The sequence below is a fragment of the Papio anubis genome, chromosome 4, assembly GCF_008728515.1.
Source record: "Papio anubis isolate 15944 chromosome 4, Panubis1.0, whole genome shotgun sequence".
In the NCBI taxonomy this organism is placed as follows: Eukaryota; Metazoa; Chordata; class Mammalia; order Primates; family Cercopithecidae; genus Papio; species Papio anubis.
Window position 1 is genome coordinate 171,631,418 of NC_044979.1, and position 17,160 is coordinate 171,648,577.

Consider the following 17,160-nt stretch of genomic DNA (forward strand, 5'->3'; position numbering starts at 1 on the left):
GCTTTACCTATGTTGGGTTTTAGGTTGACTCTGTGCTACTCACGCACCTCAGTCTCCCCAGTGCTGGAATTACAGGCATGAGCCACCGCGTCTTGAACTCCTTTGCTGTTTATGAGATTTGAGTTCTACTTTTAGGCTGCAGCGCACAATCTCAGCTCACTGCAACCTCTGCCTCCCAGTGCTCAAGGACCTGCCCCTAGCCTTCCCCGAGTAGCTGGGACTACAGGCGCGTATCACCACACCCAGCTGATTTTTGTATTTTTAGTAGAGATGGGGTTTCTGTGCATGTCGGCCAGGATGGTCTTGATCTTTGACTCAGGTGGATCCACCCGCCTTGGCCTCCTGTGTTGGGATTACAGGCGTGAGCCACTGTGCTCCGCCTCCAGTCTTTTTTTTCTGGCGATCTGGCCTCACACCCACCACGGTGCAAGCCTGTACTAAGTACAAGAGAAAAAGTGTTTCCTCCTCAGCCAGACAGAAAGTAGAATCTTCCTCTCGTCCGCAGTCCTTCCTCATGGCCACTATAACAAATTACCACAAACTGAGGGGGCGTGAGACAACATACATGTATGATCTTACCGTTCTGGAGGTTGGAAGTCCTAAAGTCTCAGAATCAGAGCCAAGGCCTTCTCAGGAGTCCCTGAGGGAGGAACCCCTCTGCTGTCCTGCCAACTTCCGGAGGCTGTCTGTGTTCCTTGGCACAGGCCCTTCCTCCATCTCCAAATCTCACCCTGACCCCCTGCTTCTACCACATCTACCCTGACCCCTTTCCATTCTCCTCTCTATGAAGACTCCTAGGCCTCACATCTGGGCCTAAATTCCCTTTGGATGAACCCTGGTATAGCCTCCCCAATGCGACCTGTAATCACTCTCAAAGTCCTCCTGTCAAGGAAAGCAACATTCACAGTCTCTCTGGATTGGAATGCAGACCTCTTGGGGGAGGGGCATTATTCTGTTGATGGCAATAACCAGAGCTCTATTTCTTTTTGAGACAGAGCCCCACCCCGCAGGGTTAGGTGGGGATCTTGGTTTGCTGTAACTTCTTCATATTGCATTCTTCTTTTCTTCGGTTTCCGGTGGATTCTTCATTTCTGTTTCAAGCAACTGATACTGTTGCGAGGACGCTAAACAATATCTTTTCCCCTTTTTCGGCGTTCCGCCTCCGCCCTTCCGGCAGCCGCGAGCGCAGTGGCGATTCTGGCTCACGCTCCTCGCCTTGTCTTCGCCACACCATCTCCGCCCTCAGACACCTGCTTTTTCGGGAACCACAGGCGCCCGCCACCATCGCTTCAGCTCAATTTTTTTTACCAGTGTTATTGCGTTCACGCCAGCCAGATGGCCCTAACCTGCTGGCTTCAAATGATCTCGCCCGTCTCAGCTCCCAAAGTGCTGAGATTACAGGTGTGAGCCACTGTGCCCAGCCCCTACCATTCTTTTTAAAGCCTAGAAAAAAAAAAAAAAAATCACTTTCCCAATCTGCAAAATGGCTACTGTCCTCAATTTCCCCAAACTAATGCCTCTCAATTATGACCTCAAATCTGTCACCCTCCAAAGAGATAGCAGATGCCCTCAGGAAGGCCTTAGTTTCCCCAACATGCTTGGGTCTAAACCCACACACTCTGCCTTCCCTTCTGTTACAAGAGAAGAAGTGCACTGCTTCCCCCTCCACGCCCCCACCTGATTCCTGGATCCACCGTGCTTGGTCTTCCCACACATTTTGTTCTTGTAATTCTTCCTGTTCTTCAACTGTGTTCTCTCTGAGATTATTATCATTACATAAAAACATGCTTTAAATATCTCTCTCAGCTTTTGAAATTATTTAAAAAGTAGTTAAGTTGTACAATGTAAGTTCATTGACCACAATGGATTTAAGTTAGAAATCAATCACAAGATAGCTGGAAAAATCCCCAAGTAAATTGGAAACTAAAAAATACACTTCTAGCCAGGCGTGGTGGCTCATGCCTGTAATCCCACTACTTTGGGAGGCCAAGGCAGGCAGATCGCTTGAGGTCAGGACTTCAAGACCAGCCTGGCCAACATGGTGAAACCCCGTCTCTACTAAAAATACAAAAATTAGCTGAGCATGGTGAAAGGCGCATCCCAGTTACTCAGGAAGCTGGAGCACAAGAATCGATTAAATCCAGGAGGTGGAGGCTGCAGTGAGCTGAGATTGCACCACTACACTCCAGCCTCGGTGATAGAGCAAGACTCTGTCTCAAAAGATAAATAAATAAGAATGAAAATAAAAATAAACTGAATGAAAGTGAAAACATATCAATGTGAGATGCCACTAAAGTCATACTAAGAGGGAATTTACACCACTTACTGCCTACATTAGAAAAGAAGTCTCAAATCAAAGCAAATCAATGACTCCTCACTTTACAGCAAGAGAAACTAGAAAAGAGTAACATTGTAATTCCTAGGTGACTCTGAGGCCGAGATGGCGACCAGCCGAGGTCAGGAGATCGGTGACCATCCTGGCTTAACATGTGTCCCGCCTCTATTAAGAAGTCACAAAAACTAGGGGCCGGGCGGTGGCGGGCGCCTGTGGTCCCCAGCTACTCGGGAGGCTGTAGCTGAGAATGGCGGACCCGGGAGGCGAGCTTGTGAAAGAGCTGAGTCCCGCCACCACCCAGCCCGGTGATGGTGAGAGCCAGACCCGGCCTCTAAAAAAGAAAAGAGTAAATTGAAAACCTAGTATAGAGAAAGGAAAGGGAAACAAAAGAATGTAGAATAGAAATTACTATAATTAGGGAAAAGAGAGAGAGAGAGACTTTATTATAAATCGGTAAAAGTTTGAGGAAAATCAAAACAATTGATAAACCTCTAGCCACAGACTAAAAAAAAAAAATACGAAGACAATAAAACTAATCTTCAGGAAAGATAGGTAGCATTACTTTACTACTGCGGATAAGGGCATATTATGAACAACTTTGTATCAATAGAATCAGCACCTTAGATGAAACATATAAAAATTTTGAGCTCTTTCTCAATGACCAGGGCCTGCGCTTAGGCATAGACGGGCAAGTGGAGCCAACACGCCAGCGGCCCGGAGCTGGGTTTGTCGTAAAACTTATGTGACCCCGCAGAGACCCTTCGAGAAATCTCATCTCGACCAAAAGCTGAAGCTGATTGGCGAGTATGGGCTCCAGAACAAATGTGAGGTGTGGAGGGTCAAATTTACCCTGGTCAAGATCCACAAGGCTGCCAGGGAGCCGCTGACACTTGACGAGAAGGACCCACGGCTTCTGTTCGAAGTCACTCCCTGCTGCAGTGGCTGGTCTGCACTGGGGAGCTGGTTGAGGGAAAGATGAAGCTGGATTACATCGTGGGCCTGAAGATCGATGATTTCTTAGAGAGATGCCTACAGACCCAGGTCTTCAAGCTGGGCTTGGGTAAGTCCATCCGCCAGGGTTGTGTGCTCATCCGCCAGGTCATATCCGTGTCCATGAGCAGGTGGTGAACAACCCGTTTTTCACTGTCCGCCTGATTTCCCAGAAGCAATCGACTTCTCCCTCTGCCTCCCTATGGGGGTGGCCACCCTAGCCACGTGAAGAGGAAGAATGCCAAGATGGGCCAGGGTGGGGCTGGAGCCAGAGATGACGAGGAGGAGGATTAATCCTGCTTGTCCCCTCCTGGGCTGGTGGATTGTCTAGTTTTCCTGCCAAGTGATAAAACAGGATCAATGCTTTATTTAACAAACTAAAATAGTGAAAAACAGAAATTAAGGTCACTCACGAAGAACTGGGGCACGGTGACACAAGCCTGTAACACCAGCACTTTGAGAGGCCGAGGAGAGAGAATTGATGTAGCCCAGGAGTTCAACCAGCCTGAGCAACACAGTGAGCCGCCCATCTCAAAAATAAAAATTAAACAAAAATTTAAAAATTAGCCAGGCATGACTGTGGCACACCTGTAGTCCCAGCTACTGGGGAGGCTAGAGGGGAGGATCACCTGAGCTCAGGAAATTAAGGCTACAGTGAGCCATGACTGCAGCACTACACTCCAGCCTGGGTGACAGAGAAGACCCTGTTTCAAAAAAAAAAAGAAATAGAAAATCTAAATAGCCCCATATCCTTAAAACAAGGTTCCAAATGATTTTGTTTTTGTTTTGAGAAGGAGTCTCACTCTGTTGCACAGGTTGGAGTGCAGCGGCATGATCTCGGCTCACTGCAACCTCCGCTTCCCAGGTTCAAGCAGTTCTCCTGCCTCAGCCTCCTAAATAGCTGGGATTACAGATACATGCCACCACACCCAGCTAATTTTTGTATTTTTAGTAGAGATGGGGTTTCACCATGTTGGTCAGGCTGAACTCCTGATCTCGTGATCCACCCGCCTCAGCTTCCCAAAGTGCTGGGATTACAGGTGTGAGCCACCTCGTCCAGACCAAATGATCTTTAGGAGAAAAAAGGAAATACTGGGGGAAGCACAGTAGGAGATCACAGCAGGGGCCCACCTCCGGAACCTCAAGTAAGGACCTGAGAGAGAAGGTGGAGTCAGAGTAACAGAGACACAGGCGGGTTAGCCAGCTCTGCATGGAAAAGACTGAGTCGTGATGATGTCACAGTTCTCCCCAAATCTCAAAGTCACTGATCAAACAACTCAGTTTACACTGAAGACGATGGATGGGGCTCTAATTTTGTGCCCACAGCTTGACACACCTTTGGGAATTTGGTTTCAGTTTAACTTTCTTTGCCGGTACACAGATCTCACTGTGAGAATATATGATCAATCCAGATCTCTATGGATCTATATCCTCCTTGGGCAAACCTAAATGCAGACACTTTTAGCACCCATAGGAGTTAAGTCAGGATTAAATAAGAACATTCCCTCCCACTTGGGGGCACATTCACTGGGAATCCCAGAGCGATGTCGCCTGCCCACACCTGCTAGGTGTGCTCACAGGGCATCTAATTCCCTCTCCTGAGTTCCTTTTAAGCAAGCAAGGGAATCTAAGTCCAGAGAAGCAGTTACTGTGTCTAAGTAAAGTTACTGCATCTTAGGAAAAGGCAAACATTCGCATTTTGCGTGCATGATGGGCGCACACCCAAGAAAATTACTCAGCACTTGTTTTTCTCACTTTGGGGTTTTCCCAAAATAACTTCTTCAGTCCAGCTGCCATGAATCTGGAGCCCCCGACTGACCCATCAAGGTTCGATTCGGCTTCAGACACCTCTCAGATCACCCTGCGGCTCAGAGCCCCGATCCTGCAGCGTGGGCAGGGGGCGGGCCCGGGAGTTGGAACAGAAGGCACAGACGGCCCCTCCTCGGAGGGGAGGGACCGAGGCCGGGGCCTTGTTCTTTAAGACTCGCAGCGCTGGATCCCAGAACTTAGTCTGCGCGGCGGCATTGATACTAGCTGGGCTCCTCAGGGCGCGCCCCAGGTGGTCCGAAGCCTGGTCCGCCCTCCACGCAGGTGTCCCGCGCGCCCGGGTCAGTCATGTCGTCCTGCAGCCGCGTGGCGCTGGTGACCGGGGCCAACAGGGGCATCGGCTTGGCCATCGCGCGCGAATTGTGCCGACAGTTCTCGGGGGATGTGGTGCTCACCGCGCGGGACGTGGCGCGGGGTCAGGCGGCCGTGCAGCAGCTGCAGGCGGAGGGACTGAGCCCGCGCTTCCACCAACTGGACATCGACGACCTGCAGAGCATCCGCGCCCTGCGCGACTTCCTGCGCAAGGAGTACGGCGGGCTCAATGTGCTGGTCAACAACGCGGCAGTCGCCTTCAAGAGTAGGTGCAGGGCTTGGGTTGGGGCCCCCTGGAGCGCTCCGAGGGTGCGGGGCGGCCAGCCGCAGGCTCCCCACCCATCCACTTGAGGGACCAAGGAGGGTGGCGCCGGCCCCTAGGGATGCGCTCAGCCCACGCCTCCCGCGAGGCGGTTTTCGCTTTCCGTGATTCGCTGAGCCCCAGGCGGGCCCGGGCGACAGACACAGCGCGCCCCGCCCGCCGGCCTGTGTGGGCCTGTGCGCGGCCCGGGGCCCTCCCCGAACTGTCAGCCGCTGCTGTGTGCAGGAAAACTGGTCTCCTGGGAGGCGGCAACGCCCTGCTGGAGTTCATTAGCTTTCCTTCCAACGCAAGAAACATTTTCTCTGCAAAAAAAGTGTCACCGCTGGCTTTGGGCTTTCGCTTTCCTTGAAAGGGCGCATTCATAGATGCCCGGAGGCATTTGCTTGGGGAAGGAAATGAATCGCTAGAACAGGATTAGCGCGCACTTGCACTTGGTGGACTTCACAATTTGTGTAATGCAGAGCTTTGATAGGCTCTGACCAAAAGGAAGCGAGCCCTCTCGTTCCCTCCCCCGGGGAGCTTATGTTTGTTATAAAACATGTGTGTGTGGTCTTAAAAGCATCTTCCTTAAGGAGAGGGGCGGGGATCAGATTACTTATTCTAACTACTACTGAAGAAAATTACAGGACGGGCGCAGTGGCTCACGCCTGTAATCCCAGCACTTTGGGAGGCCGAGGCAGGAGAAACGCTTGAACCTTGGAGGCAGTGAACCGAGATCGCGCCACTGCACTCCAGGATGGGCGACAGAGCGAGACTCCGTCTGGAAAAAAAAAAAAAAAAGTTACCACGGAGAAATAAACAGGCCGGCTTCACCTCCAACCTAGTTGGGGGGGGGGGAGCCTAAGAGGGAGTGAAATGAAGGATGGGGGAGCAGAAGTCTCCACTCATCCCTTTGGCCCTAAGCACTCCGCATTGTACACGGGGAACTGAGACTTTCTTTGACCCGCACCGGCAACTCAGCCAGCCGGCTTTCTGGGAGCTGGGGTGCAGGAGTGGGGATTAACACCCCTAAAGCAGCCCTCAGTCATGGGCTGAGAAATTGGCGGATAAATACCCGGCTTCCTGGACGACAGGCGGAGGGACTTCCCCTTGCCTTTCAAAGTGTAGGGAATGGACCAGCAGCAGCTGCAAACCCGGGCACTCATGGCAAGGCAGAATCTCCCGCCTTGCCCCATACCTGCTGAATTAAAATCTGCATTTCCGCTGGACCCAGTGGCTCATGCCTGTAATCCCAGCACTTTGGGAGGCTGAGGCAGGCAGATAACCTGAGGTCAGGAGTTCAAGACCAGCCTGGGAAACATGGCGAAACGCCGACTCTACTAAAAATACAAAAATTAGCTGGGCATAGTGGCTCACTCCTGTAATCCCAGCTACTCGGGAGGCTCAGGCACAAGAATCACTTGAACCCAGGAGGCAGAGATTGCACTGAGAGGAGATCATGCCCCTGCACTCCAGCCCCGGCAACAGAGGGAGACTCTGTCTCAAAAAAAAAAAAAAAAAAAAAAATCTGCATTTCAACAGAATTCCCAGCTCTCTCCTATGCACCTTTGAGAAATGGTAGTCAAAGCCAAGTGTTCTCAAGGTGTGGCTAGAGACCAATAGCTGTCACATCATCTGGGAACTTAGCAATGCAAACTCAGGCCAGGTGCAATGGCTCATGCCTGTATTCCCAGCACTTTGGAAAGCCGAGGCGGGTGGATCACTTGAGGTCAGGAGTTGGGGACCAGCCTGGCCAACATGGCGAAACCCCATCTCTGCAAAAAATAAAAAAATTAGCCAGGCGTGGTGGCACGTGCCTGTAATCCCAGCTACTCCAGAGGCTGACGCAGGAGAATCACTTGAACTCCAGAGGTGGAGGTTGCAGTGAGCCCAGATTGTGCCACTGCACTCCAGCCTGGGTGACAGAGTAAGACTCCATCTCGGAGAAAAAAAAAAAAAGAAAAAAAAGAAAAAAGAAAGAAAAGAAATGTAAATTCTGGAGCCCTACTCCAGCCCTTTGCAATCAGAAACTCTGATGGTGAGGCCCAGAAAGCTGTGTTTTAACAGCCTCTACAAGTGATTCAGATGCACACTAAAGTTTGAGAATCACTGACTTCGTTTTTAAAAATTGTTTTAAAATTAACTTTTTTTCCCTTTAGTTGTTCGGAGTTAGGATCCACATTGTCATGTGAGTTTCAGGGGGAAAAATATGACTTTCTTTCTGTTTCTTTCTCTTTCTGAAAGGTGATGATCCAATGCCCTTTGACATTAAAGCCGAGATGACACTGAAGACAAATTTTTTTGCCACTAGAAACATGTGCAACGAGTTACTGCCGATAATGAAACCTCATGGTAAGCCCAGTGTGTGGTCAGTCCGGTTGCTTCCCTCAGTAAGAAGCGGGCCACAGGCTCCTCGGAGCAGGGCTGCCCTGCAGAAATCACTCAGGGGTGCTAGTTCTCTGAAGGGGCAAAAATAGAAAATGGCTTCATTTTCCCAGTGTCTGGCTTCTCACTCCAACATTTTAGGTTTTGTTTTTTGTTTTTTGTTTTTTTTGCAGGGGTGTGGGTGGTGGGAAGAAATTTTGCTCTTGTGCAGGCTGTAGTGCAATGGTGTGATCTTGGCTCACTGCAACCTCCACCTCCTGGGTTCAAGCAATCCTCCTGCCTCAGCCTCCCGAGTAGCTGGGATTACAGGCACCGACCACCACCACCACACCCGGCTAATTTTTTATATTTTTAGTAGAGATGCAGTTTCACCATGTTGGCCAGGCTGGTCTCAAACTCCTGACCTTCAGGTGATCCACCCACCTTGGCCTCCCAAAGTGGTGGAATTACAGGCATGAGCCACTACGCCCAGCCTTAGCTTTAAGTTTCAAAGGTAAGTGTGACATATCAAAATGCTTTGGGATCCCTGTCATGAACTCAATCCCAGAATGATAGAATGTTGCGAGTTCCCAAAGGCCTCTTGCCTCTGGTCAATTTCATGAGTCCTCTAGCCCTCCAAGGTGATGGGCCCACATCTAGCTCATCTCTGGACCTTGGTATCTATTCTAGCATTACAACTTTTCGTATATTCCTTTCTTCTTGTACCAAACTTTCTCAAGTTGATTCAGAAAATCCAAAAGAAGTTTTCATTCTTTTTTTTTTTTTTGAGACAGAGTCCTGCTCTGTCATCCAGGCTAGAGTACAGTGGCATGATCTTGGCTCACTGCAGTCTCCACCTCCCAAGCTCAAGGGATTCTCCTGTCTCAGCCTCCCAAGTAGCTGGGATTACAGGTGTGCACCACCATGCCCAGCTCATTTTGTATTTTTAGTAGAGATGGGATTTCACCATGTTGACCAGGCTAGTCTCAAACTCCTAACCTCAAGTGATCCACCCGCCTCTGCCTCCCAAATGCTGGGATTACAGGTGTGAGCCACCGTGCCTGGACTAGAAATTTTCTTTATTAGGAAATATCTTGCCTATACCTGCAGGTGTTCAATAAATGTTACTATTATACTTTTCCTACAAATATTGAAGTGCCTGCCATATTCCAGGCATTATGCTGGGTTCTGGGTGTGCAATGGTGAGCATTATAGACAGGGACCATCTCATTTGTGGAGCTGAAAGTCTAGCAGGGGAGACAACCATTAGCAAAGAATCTGAAGTGTGAAATGACAGCTGGGCTGGGGGACAGGGAAGCTTGCTTCCTTGAGGATTTTCTTCCCCAAGAAGTTAACTGTGGATTCTTAGAACTGTGGTTCTTATTAAAATTGTGCTTTTTTTTTTTTTTTTTTTTTTTTTTTTTGACAGAGTCTTGCTCTGTTGCCCAGGCTGGAGTGCAGTGGCAGATTTCAGCTCACTGCAACCTCCACCTTCTGGGTTCAAGGGATTCTCCTGCCTTAGCCTCTTGAGTAGCTGGGACTACAGGCATGTGCCACTACGCCCAGCTAATTTTTATATTTTTAGTAGACACAGGGTTTTGCCATGTTGGCCAGGCTGGTCTTGAACTCCTGACCTAAAGTGATCCACCTGCCTCAGCCTCCCAAAGTGCTGGAATTACATGCGTGAGCTACTGCACCTGGCCAGAAGTGTGCTTTTCTTAATTTAACATTTTGAATAATGATTATTGACTGGGTGTGGTGGCTCATGCCTGTAATCTCAGCACTTTGGGAAGCTGAGGCAGGAAGATCACTTGAGCCCAGGAGTTTAAGACCAGGCTGGAAAACACGGCAAGATCCTCATCACTTTTAAAAAAACAACCAAACAAACCAAACAAACAAAATTATCTCTGGATGCAAAAACTTGTTTTTTTTTCTCTTGAGACAGTCTCCCTCTGTTGCCCAGGCTGGAGTGCAGTGGAACAATCTCGGCTCACTTCAACCTCTGCCTCTCAGGTGCAAGCGATTCTCCTGCCCCAGCCTCCCAAGTAGCTGGGGTTATGGGTGAGCACCACCACACCCAGCTATTTTTTTTGTATTTTTAGTAGAGACAGGGTTTCACCATGTTGGCCAGGTTGATCTGGAATTCCTGACCTCAGGTTATCCACCTTCCTTGGCCTCCCAAAATGCTGGGATTACAAGCTTGAGCCACTACACCCAGCCGTAAAAACTTCTTAACCTAAGAAGGTGAATGGTGAGAGATGCATTTGTACTCTCTCAGTTTCTTAGTGGGATGAGATCGTAGAAAGCCTGTAGGGAGAACTGCAGAAGCTTTGAAAGGGGATGGAGTTTCTAAATGCAAATCTAAGCCAATGTAAATGCACATTTTAAAAACTCTCCTTTTTACACAAAAGGTAACATTTCATACAAGGTTCGCCACTTGGCTTTCTTTACTCCCTATGTCTGGGGCTCTCTCCAGATTTGGTCAGGAAGCTTTTCTCTTTTTTGTGGCTGCATAGGGACGCAGCCATTGTAGGGATGTCTTTTACTCAGGGTTGGGAAGTTTTCTCCCGATAAATTTTTGAATGGGAACTTGAGAGCTGCAAGCTATTAAAGACACCTTTAAAACTCCATCCCCTTTCAGAGCACCTGCAGTTCTCCCCGCAGGCTTTCTACAATCCCATCTTCCTAAGAAACTGAGCAAGTACAAGAGTGCAAGTACAATTCTTACCATTCACCTTTTTAGGTTAAGAAGTTTTTGCAGCCAGGTGCGGTGGCTCACACCTGTAATCCCAGCACTTTGGGAGGCCAAGGCAGGTGGATCACGAGATCAAGAGATCAAGACCATCCTGGCCAACACGGTGAAAGCCCGTCTCTAATAAAAATACAAAAAAAAAAAATTAGCCGGGCGTGGTGGTGGGCGCCTGTAGTCCTAGCTACTCGGGAGGCTGAGGCAGGAGAATGGCGTGAACCTGGGAGGCAGAGCTTGCAGTGAGCCAAGATCGTGCCACTGCACTCCAGCCTGGGCGACGGCGCCACACTCCATCAAAAAAAAGGAGGGAAGGAAGGAAGGAAGGAAAGGAGGGAGGGAGGGAAGGAAGGAAGGAAGGGAAAAGAAAATATCATAAGAATGCACTTAATCCTGAGTAACATAGGGAGACCCCATCTCTACACAAAAAATGAAAATTAAAAGTTAGCTGGGCATAGCGGCATGCTGCAGCTTCTTGAGAGACTGAGGTGGGAGGATCGCTTGGGCCCTGGAGGTTAAGGCTGCAGTGAGCTATGATTGCGCCACGGTACTCTAGCCTGGGTGACAGAGTAAGACCTTCTCTCAAACAAACAAACAAACAAAAAATGCATTTAATGCATCTGACCTACCAAACACCATAGATCAGCCTCACATAGCTTTAAAGTGCTTTGAACGCTTACGTTAGCCTATAGTCCAGCAAAGTCATCTAACACAAAGCCTATTTTATCATAAAGTGTTGAGTATCTTCTGTAATTTATTGAATCTGTACTGAAAGTGAAATGCAGAATGGTTGTATGGGGGCTCCAAATACAGATTCTGCAGAATGCATATCGCTTTCCTCACCCATCAGTGAAATCAGTAAGTCCTAAGTGGAACCATCAGAAGAGAGGGACCATCTGTATTTGACTTGCTTATTTGTTCAAGGTTCTGAGTAAATAGGCCAAGCAACTACTAAGCCACTAGAGGGAGCAACTTGCCTACTCTTTCTAGAGTAAGGCAGCAGGTGTGTCGGGACTGGTGGGGCCACCTGGACCTCAGTGGAGGGTGGTGTGGGTACAGCCCTTCTCAGGGCGGGTGACCCACCTGGCTGACGAAGCTGACCGTCAGCCCCGGCCTCTCTCCCAGAGGGGTGCCCTCAGATCAAAGAGGACACTTCCTCCCCTTAAGAGGATTTGTTTCCTCGAAGGCACAGCTTCTAAGATCTGTGTTTTCTTTCTTCCTTTCCCTTTTACATTTAATTCCTTGTAGCCACCAAGTTTTTGAGAACAAAGCTGTTTAGAAAGCAATGAAAAACACAACATCACTGATGTAGTATTCCTGGCCAAAATATTGATGTGACTCTCATCATGAGAAAATCAGACCAATTCACTTTGAGAGAAATACTACCAAATAATGGTCTACAGTCTTCAAAAAAACAAAGGTCATTGCAAACTACTCTGCATTAAAATATATGAAAGAGATGAGACAATTAAATGCAATCCATGGGCCAGGCGTGGTGACTTACGCCTGTAATCCCAGCACTTTGGGAGGCCGAGGTAGGCAGATCACGAGGTCAAGAGATCGAGACTATCCTCGTTAACATGGTGAAACTCCATCTCTACTAAAAATATAAAAAAATAGCCAGGCATGGTGGCGGGCGCCTATAGTCCCAGCTACTTGGGAGGCTGAGGCAGGAGAATGGCGTGAACCTGGGAGGTGGAGCTTGCAGTGAGCGGAGGTTGCACCACTGCACTCCAGCTTGGGCAACAGAGCAAGACTCTGTCTCAAAAAAAAAAAAAAAAAATGCAATCCATGATCCTACTTTGGACCCTGGATTAAAACAAACAAAAACTATAAAAGAACGTTACTGGGACAATTTGGACACATTTGAATATGGGCTATATTTTAGATAATAGTGTCGTATAACGATAAAGGCCTGGCATGTGGTCACAACTGTAGTAATGTAGGGGAATGCCCTTGTTACCATATATAATACTAAAGTGTTTAAGATGAAGGTTTATGATATCAGCAACTTGGAGAGAAAAAGGGACAAAGAGGGCAAAGCAAACATAGCAAAATATTAACAATTAGTGAACTTAGGTGAAGGGTATAGGGTGTTTATCGAACTATTCTTGCAACTTCTCTGTAACAGGAAAGAAATACATACATTCACTTCATCTTTGAAAGTGAGAGAGAGAAGGAAGGAAAGAAATACTGAATAGTACTAGGTATCTGGGGGGATGAGTGAGGTGCTAGTTTCCAAGGACAGAGTGAGGGTCTCTCTTGTGGGATTGGGGTCCACAAGAATGTGCAACTCCCCTGCAATGGGAACCTGTGGGGAATGCCAATCAGAAAATGAAATAATATCTACAGATTCGGCCAGTGTGGTGGCATACGCCTGCAACCCCAGCACTTTGGGAGGCTGAGGAAGGCAGATCACCTGAGGTCAGAAGTTTGAGACCAGCCTGGCCAACATGGTGAAACTCCATCTCTACTAAAAATACAAAAATTAGCTGGGTGTGGTGGCACACACCTGTAATCCCAGCTACTTGGGAGGCTGAGGCAGGAGAATCGCTTAAACTTGAGAGATGGAGGTTGCAGTGAGCCGAGATCGTGCCACTGCACTTCAGCCTGGATGACAGAGCAAAACTCCACCTCAAAAAAAAACAAAAAAAACAAAAAAAAACTAGAGATCCTACTGGACACAGAGAATATGCATTCGGAATAATATGTAAGAAAAGAATTCCCTAAAATTAGTGGGGTTTGATGCTGATGAAGTGTGTAAATTAACATATTTACTGGTTTTTGGATTTCCACCAGTACTTCAAATTGTTGTAAAATGTTTGGCCTGCATATTTGTTTCTGTGGGCACGATTGTCTCTTTAGTAGCTGTGAATTATGATCAACATGAATATTCATATCTAATGAATATTATCAAATAGGGAATAAAAAGTAATGAAATCAGGCCGGATGCAGTGGCTCACGCCTGTAATCCTAGCACTTTGGGAGGCAGAGGCAGGCAGATCTCCTGAGCTCAGGAGTTTGAGACCAGCCCAGCCAACATGGAGAAACTCCGTTTCCACGAAAAATACAAAAATTAGTCGGGCGTGGTGGTATGTGCCTGTGGTCACAGCTACTTGTGGGGCTGAGGCAGGAGGATCATTTGAGCATGGGAAGTGGAGGCTACAGTGAGCTGAGATCTTGCCACTGCACTCCAGCTTGGGTGGCAGAGTGAGATTCTGTCTCAAAAAAAAAAGTAATGACATAAAAACCAGGATGGAAAAACAGCCCATTCCACATGTGAAGTGTCCATAATGAAGGACAGACAGAGTTATCCCCAGGGATTCCTTACTGCTGCTGGTTGTGGCACTAAGGAATTGGGGTGGCTGCCCACGGTCCTAGGAAATTGGGTGTGCCTAGGAAATTGAGAGCGTTAGTCCTTAGGGTGAGAGCACTGTCCCTCAGAAAGCAGGTTTATAAGTACTTGGAGTGTGTATGCTGAGGAGGAGTGGTTTTCTAAAACTGCCGGGGGCTGGGCACACGGTGGCTCACACCTGTAATCCCAGCACTTTGGGAGGCCAAGGCGGGCGGATCACTTGAGGTCAGGAGTTCAAGCCCATTATGGCCAACAGGTGAAACCTCATCTCTACTAAAAAAAATACAAAAATTAGCCGGGCGTGGTGGCGCACACCTGTCGTCCCAGCTACTTGGGAGGCTGGTGCAGGAGAATCACTTGACCCTGGGAGGCGGAGGTTGCAGTGAGCTGAGATTGTGCCACTGCACTCCAGCCTAGGTGACAGAACGAGACCCTATCTCACAAAACAAAATTTAAAAATTTTAGGCTGGGTGCAGTGGCTCACACCTATAATCCTAGCACTTTGGGAGGTCGAGGCGAGCAGATCACTTCAGATCAGGAGTTCAATACCAGCCTGGCCAACATGGCAAAACTCTGTCTCTACTAAAATTACAAAAATTAGCTGGGCGTGGTTGCGGGCACCTGTAATCCCAGCTACTTGGGAGGCTGATGCAGGAGAATTGCTTGAACCCGGGAGTCAGAGGTTGCAGTGATCTAAGATTGCACCATTGCACTCCAACATGGGTGATAGAGCAAGACTGTGTCTTAAAAATCAATCAATCAATCAATCAATCAATTTAAGTAAAAGTAAAAATAAAACTGCCTGGGGAATCTACAAATTTACTACCTCACCCATCTCTCAGAGAATCCCTGAGAAAGGGAGCCCTTCTCACTGATGGAGGTGCGTTCTTCCCCTTGGGAGCATAGGGCCAAAAAAATATCAAAACCCATGGGTGCATAGATTTTATGCCTTCTATAGTCACATTTTAAATTTTTTTTAAAATTTGATTGTTACTTTTTGAGAAAGGGTCTCATTCATGTCACCCAAGCTGGAGTGTAGTGGAGTGTAGTGGTGTGATCATGGCTCACTGCAATCTCTACTTCCTGGATTCAGGTGATCCTCTTACCTCAGCTTCCTGAGTAGCTGAGACCACAGGCACACACTACCACACCCAGCTAATTTTTGTATTTTTAGTAGAGATAGAGTTTTGCCATGTTGCCCAGGCTGGTCTTGAGGTCCTGGGTTCAAGTGATCCACCACTCTTGGCCTCCCAAAGTGCTGGGATTACAGGCATGAGCCACAGCGTCCAGCCACTTTTTTGTTTTTAATCAGCAATTAAACCTGCACAATGGCCAGGCGTGGTGGCTCACGCCTATAATCTCAACACTTTGGGAGGCTGAGGCAGGCAGATCACTTGAGATCAGGAGTTCAAGACCAGCCTGGCCAACATGGTGAGACCCTGTCTTTACTAAAAATACAAAAATTAGCCAGGTGTGGTGGTGTGCACCTGTAATCCCAGCTACTCAGGAGGCTGAGGCAGGAGAATTGCTTGAACCTGGGAGGCGGAGTTTCCAGTGGGCCAAGAGGGCATCACCACACTCCAGCCTGGGCAACAGGGCGAGACTCTATCTCAAAAAAAAAAAAAAAGGCAAGGTGTGGTGGCTCATGCCTGTAATTCCAGCACTTTGGGAGGCCGAGGCGGGCAGATCACGAGGTCAGGAGATCGAGACCATCCTGGCTAACACGGTGAAACCCGTCTCTATTAAAAATACAAAAAAATTAGCCGGGCGTAGTGGCGGGCACCTGTGGTCCCAGCTACTCGGGAGGCTGAGGCAGGAGAATGGCATGAACCCGGGAGGCGGAGCTTGCAGTGAGCCGAGATTGCGCCACTGCACTCCAGCCTGGGCGACAGAGCGAGACTCCGTCTCAAAAACAGACAGACAAACAAAAAAACCCCTGCACAATGACTCAATTATATGTTTGGTATATTCAACCAATGGTTGTATCTCTGTGATATGCTTTCATATTTTTCTCACTCTGTTTCAGGGAGAGTGGTGAATATCAGTAGTTTACAGTGTTTAAGGGCTTTTGAAAACTGCAGTGAAGATCTGCAGGAAAAGTTCCGCAGTGAGACACTCACAGAGGGAGACCTGGTGGATCTCATGAAAAAGTTTGTGGAGGACACAAAAAATGAGGTACATGAGAGGGAAGGCTGGCCCAACTCACCTTATGGAGTGTCCAAGTTGGGGGTCACAGTCTTATCGAGGATTCTGGCCAGGCGTCTGGATGAGAAGAGGAAAGCCGACAGGATTCTGGTGAATGCGTGCTGCCCAGGACCAGTGCAGACAGACATGGATGGGAAATACAGCATCAGGACTGTGGAGGAGGGGGCTGAAACCCCTGTCTACTTGGCCCTCCTGCCTCCAGATGCCATTGAGCCACAAGGCCAGCTGGTCCATGACAAAGTTGTGCAAAACTGGTAAACATCTGCTTCGGAGCTTGATGCTTAATAAAGGTTGGTGGAATGAATGAATGAATTGATGTTGTGGTTTGATTCTCTTTCTGTTCTTTTTTTTTTTTTGAGATGGAGTCTCGCTCTTGTCGCCCGGGCTGGAGTGCAGTGGTGCGATCTCAGCTCACTGCAACCTCTGCCTCCTGGGTTCAAGCTGTTCTCCTGCCTCAGCCTCCTGAGGAGCTGGGATTACCAAGAGTCTGCCATCACGCTTGGCTAATTTTTGTAATTTTCGTAGAGACGGGATTTCACCATGTTGGCCAGGCTGGTCTCGAACTCCTGACCTTGGTTTATCTGCCTGCCTCGGCCTCCCAAAGTGCTGCGATTAAAGGCGTGAGCCACGGCACCCAGCCTTTTTCATTTTTTCTTCTTCTTTGTTTTTGTTTTTGTTTGTTTTTGTTTTTGAGATGAAGTTTCACTCTTGTTGCCCAGGCTGGA

The 17,160-nt window shown here is 48.3% G+C and overlaps 1 protein-coding gene and 1 pseudogene across 1 annotated transcript; both read left to right on the top strand.

Annotated features, from left to right (window-relative positions):
* The window catches only part of LOC101017796, a 31,749-nt pseudogene extending 28,090 nt beyond the window's left edge, over nucleotides 1–3,659 (top strand).
* Nucleotides 3,660–5,058: 1,399 nt separating this feature from the next.
* CBR3 (carbonyl reductase 3) lies at nucleotides 5,059–16,743 on the top strand. Its single transcript, XM_003895515.5, has 3 exons — nucleotides 5,059–5,729; nucleotides 8,010–8,117; nucleotides 16,257–16,743. Exons 1-3 carry the CDS (start codon nucleotides 5,441–5,443, stop codon nucleotides 16,691–16,693), a joined length of 834 nt encoding a protein of 277 aa, XP_003895564.1. The 5' UTR covers nucleotides 5,059–5,440; the 3' UTR covers nucleotides 16,694–16,743.
* Nucleotides 16,744–17,160: the final 417 nt, after the last annotated feature.

Coding starts and splice junctions, on each gene's coding strand:
- CBR3 (XM_003895515.5), top strand. CDS start 5,441: ATGTCGTCCTGCAGCCGCGTGGCGCTGGTGACCGGGGCCAACAGGGGC. Junction 5,730..8,009: donor CGCGGCAGTCGCCTTCAAGA/GTAGGTGCAGGG, acceptor TCTTTCTGAAAG/GTGATGATCCAATGCCCTTT. Junction 8,118..16,256: donor GCCGATAATGAAACCTCATG/GTAAGCCCAGTG, acceptor ACTCTGTTTCAG/GGAGAGTGGTGAATATCAGT.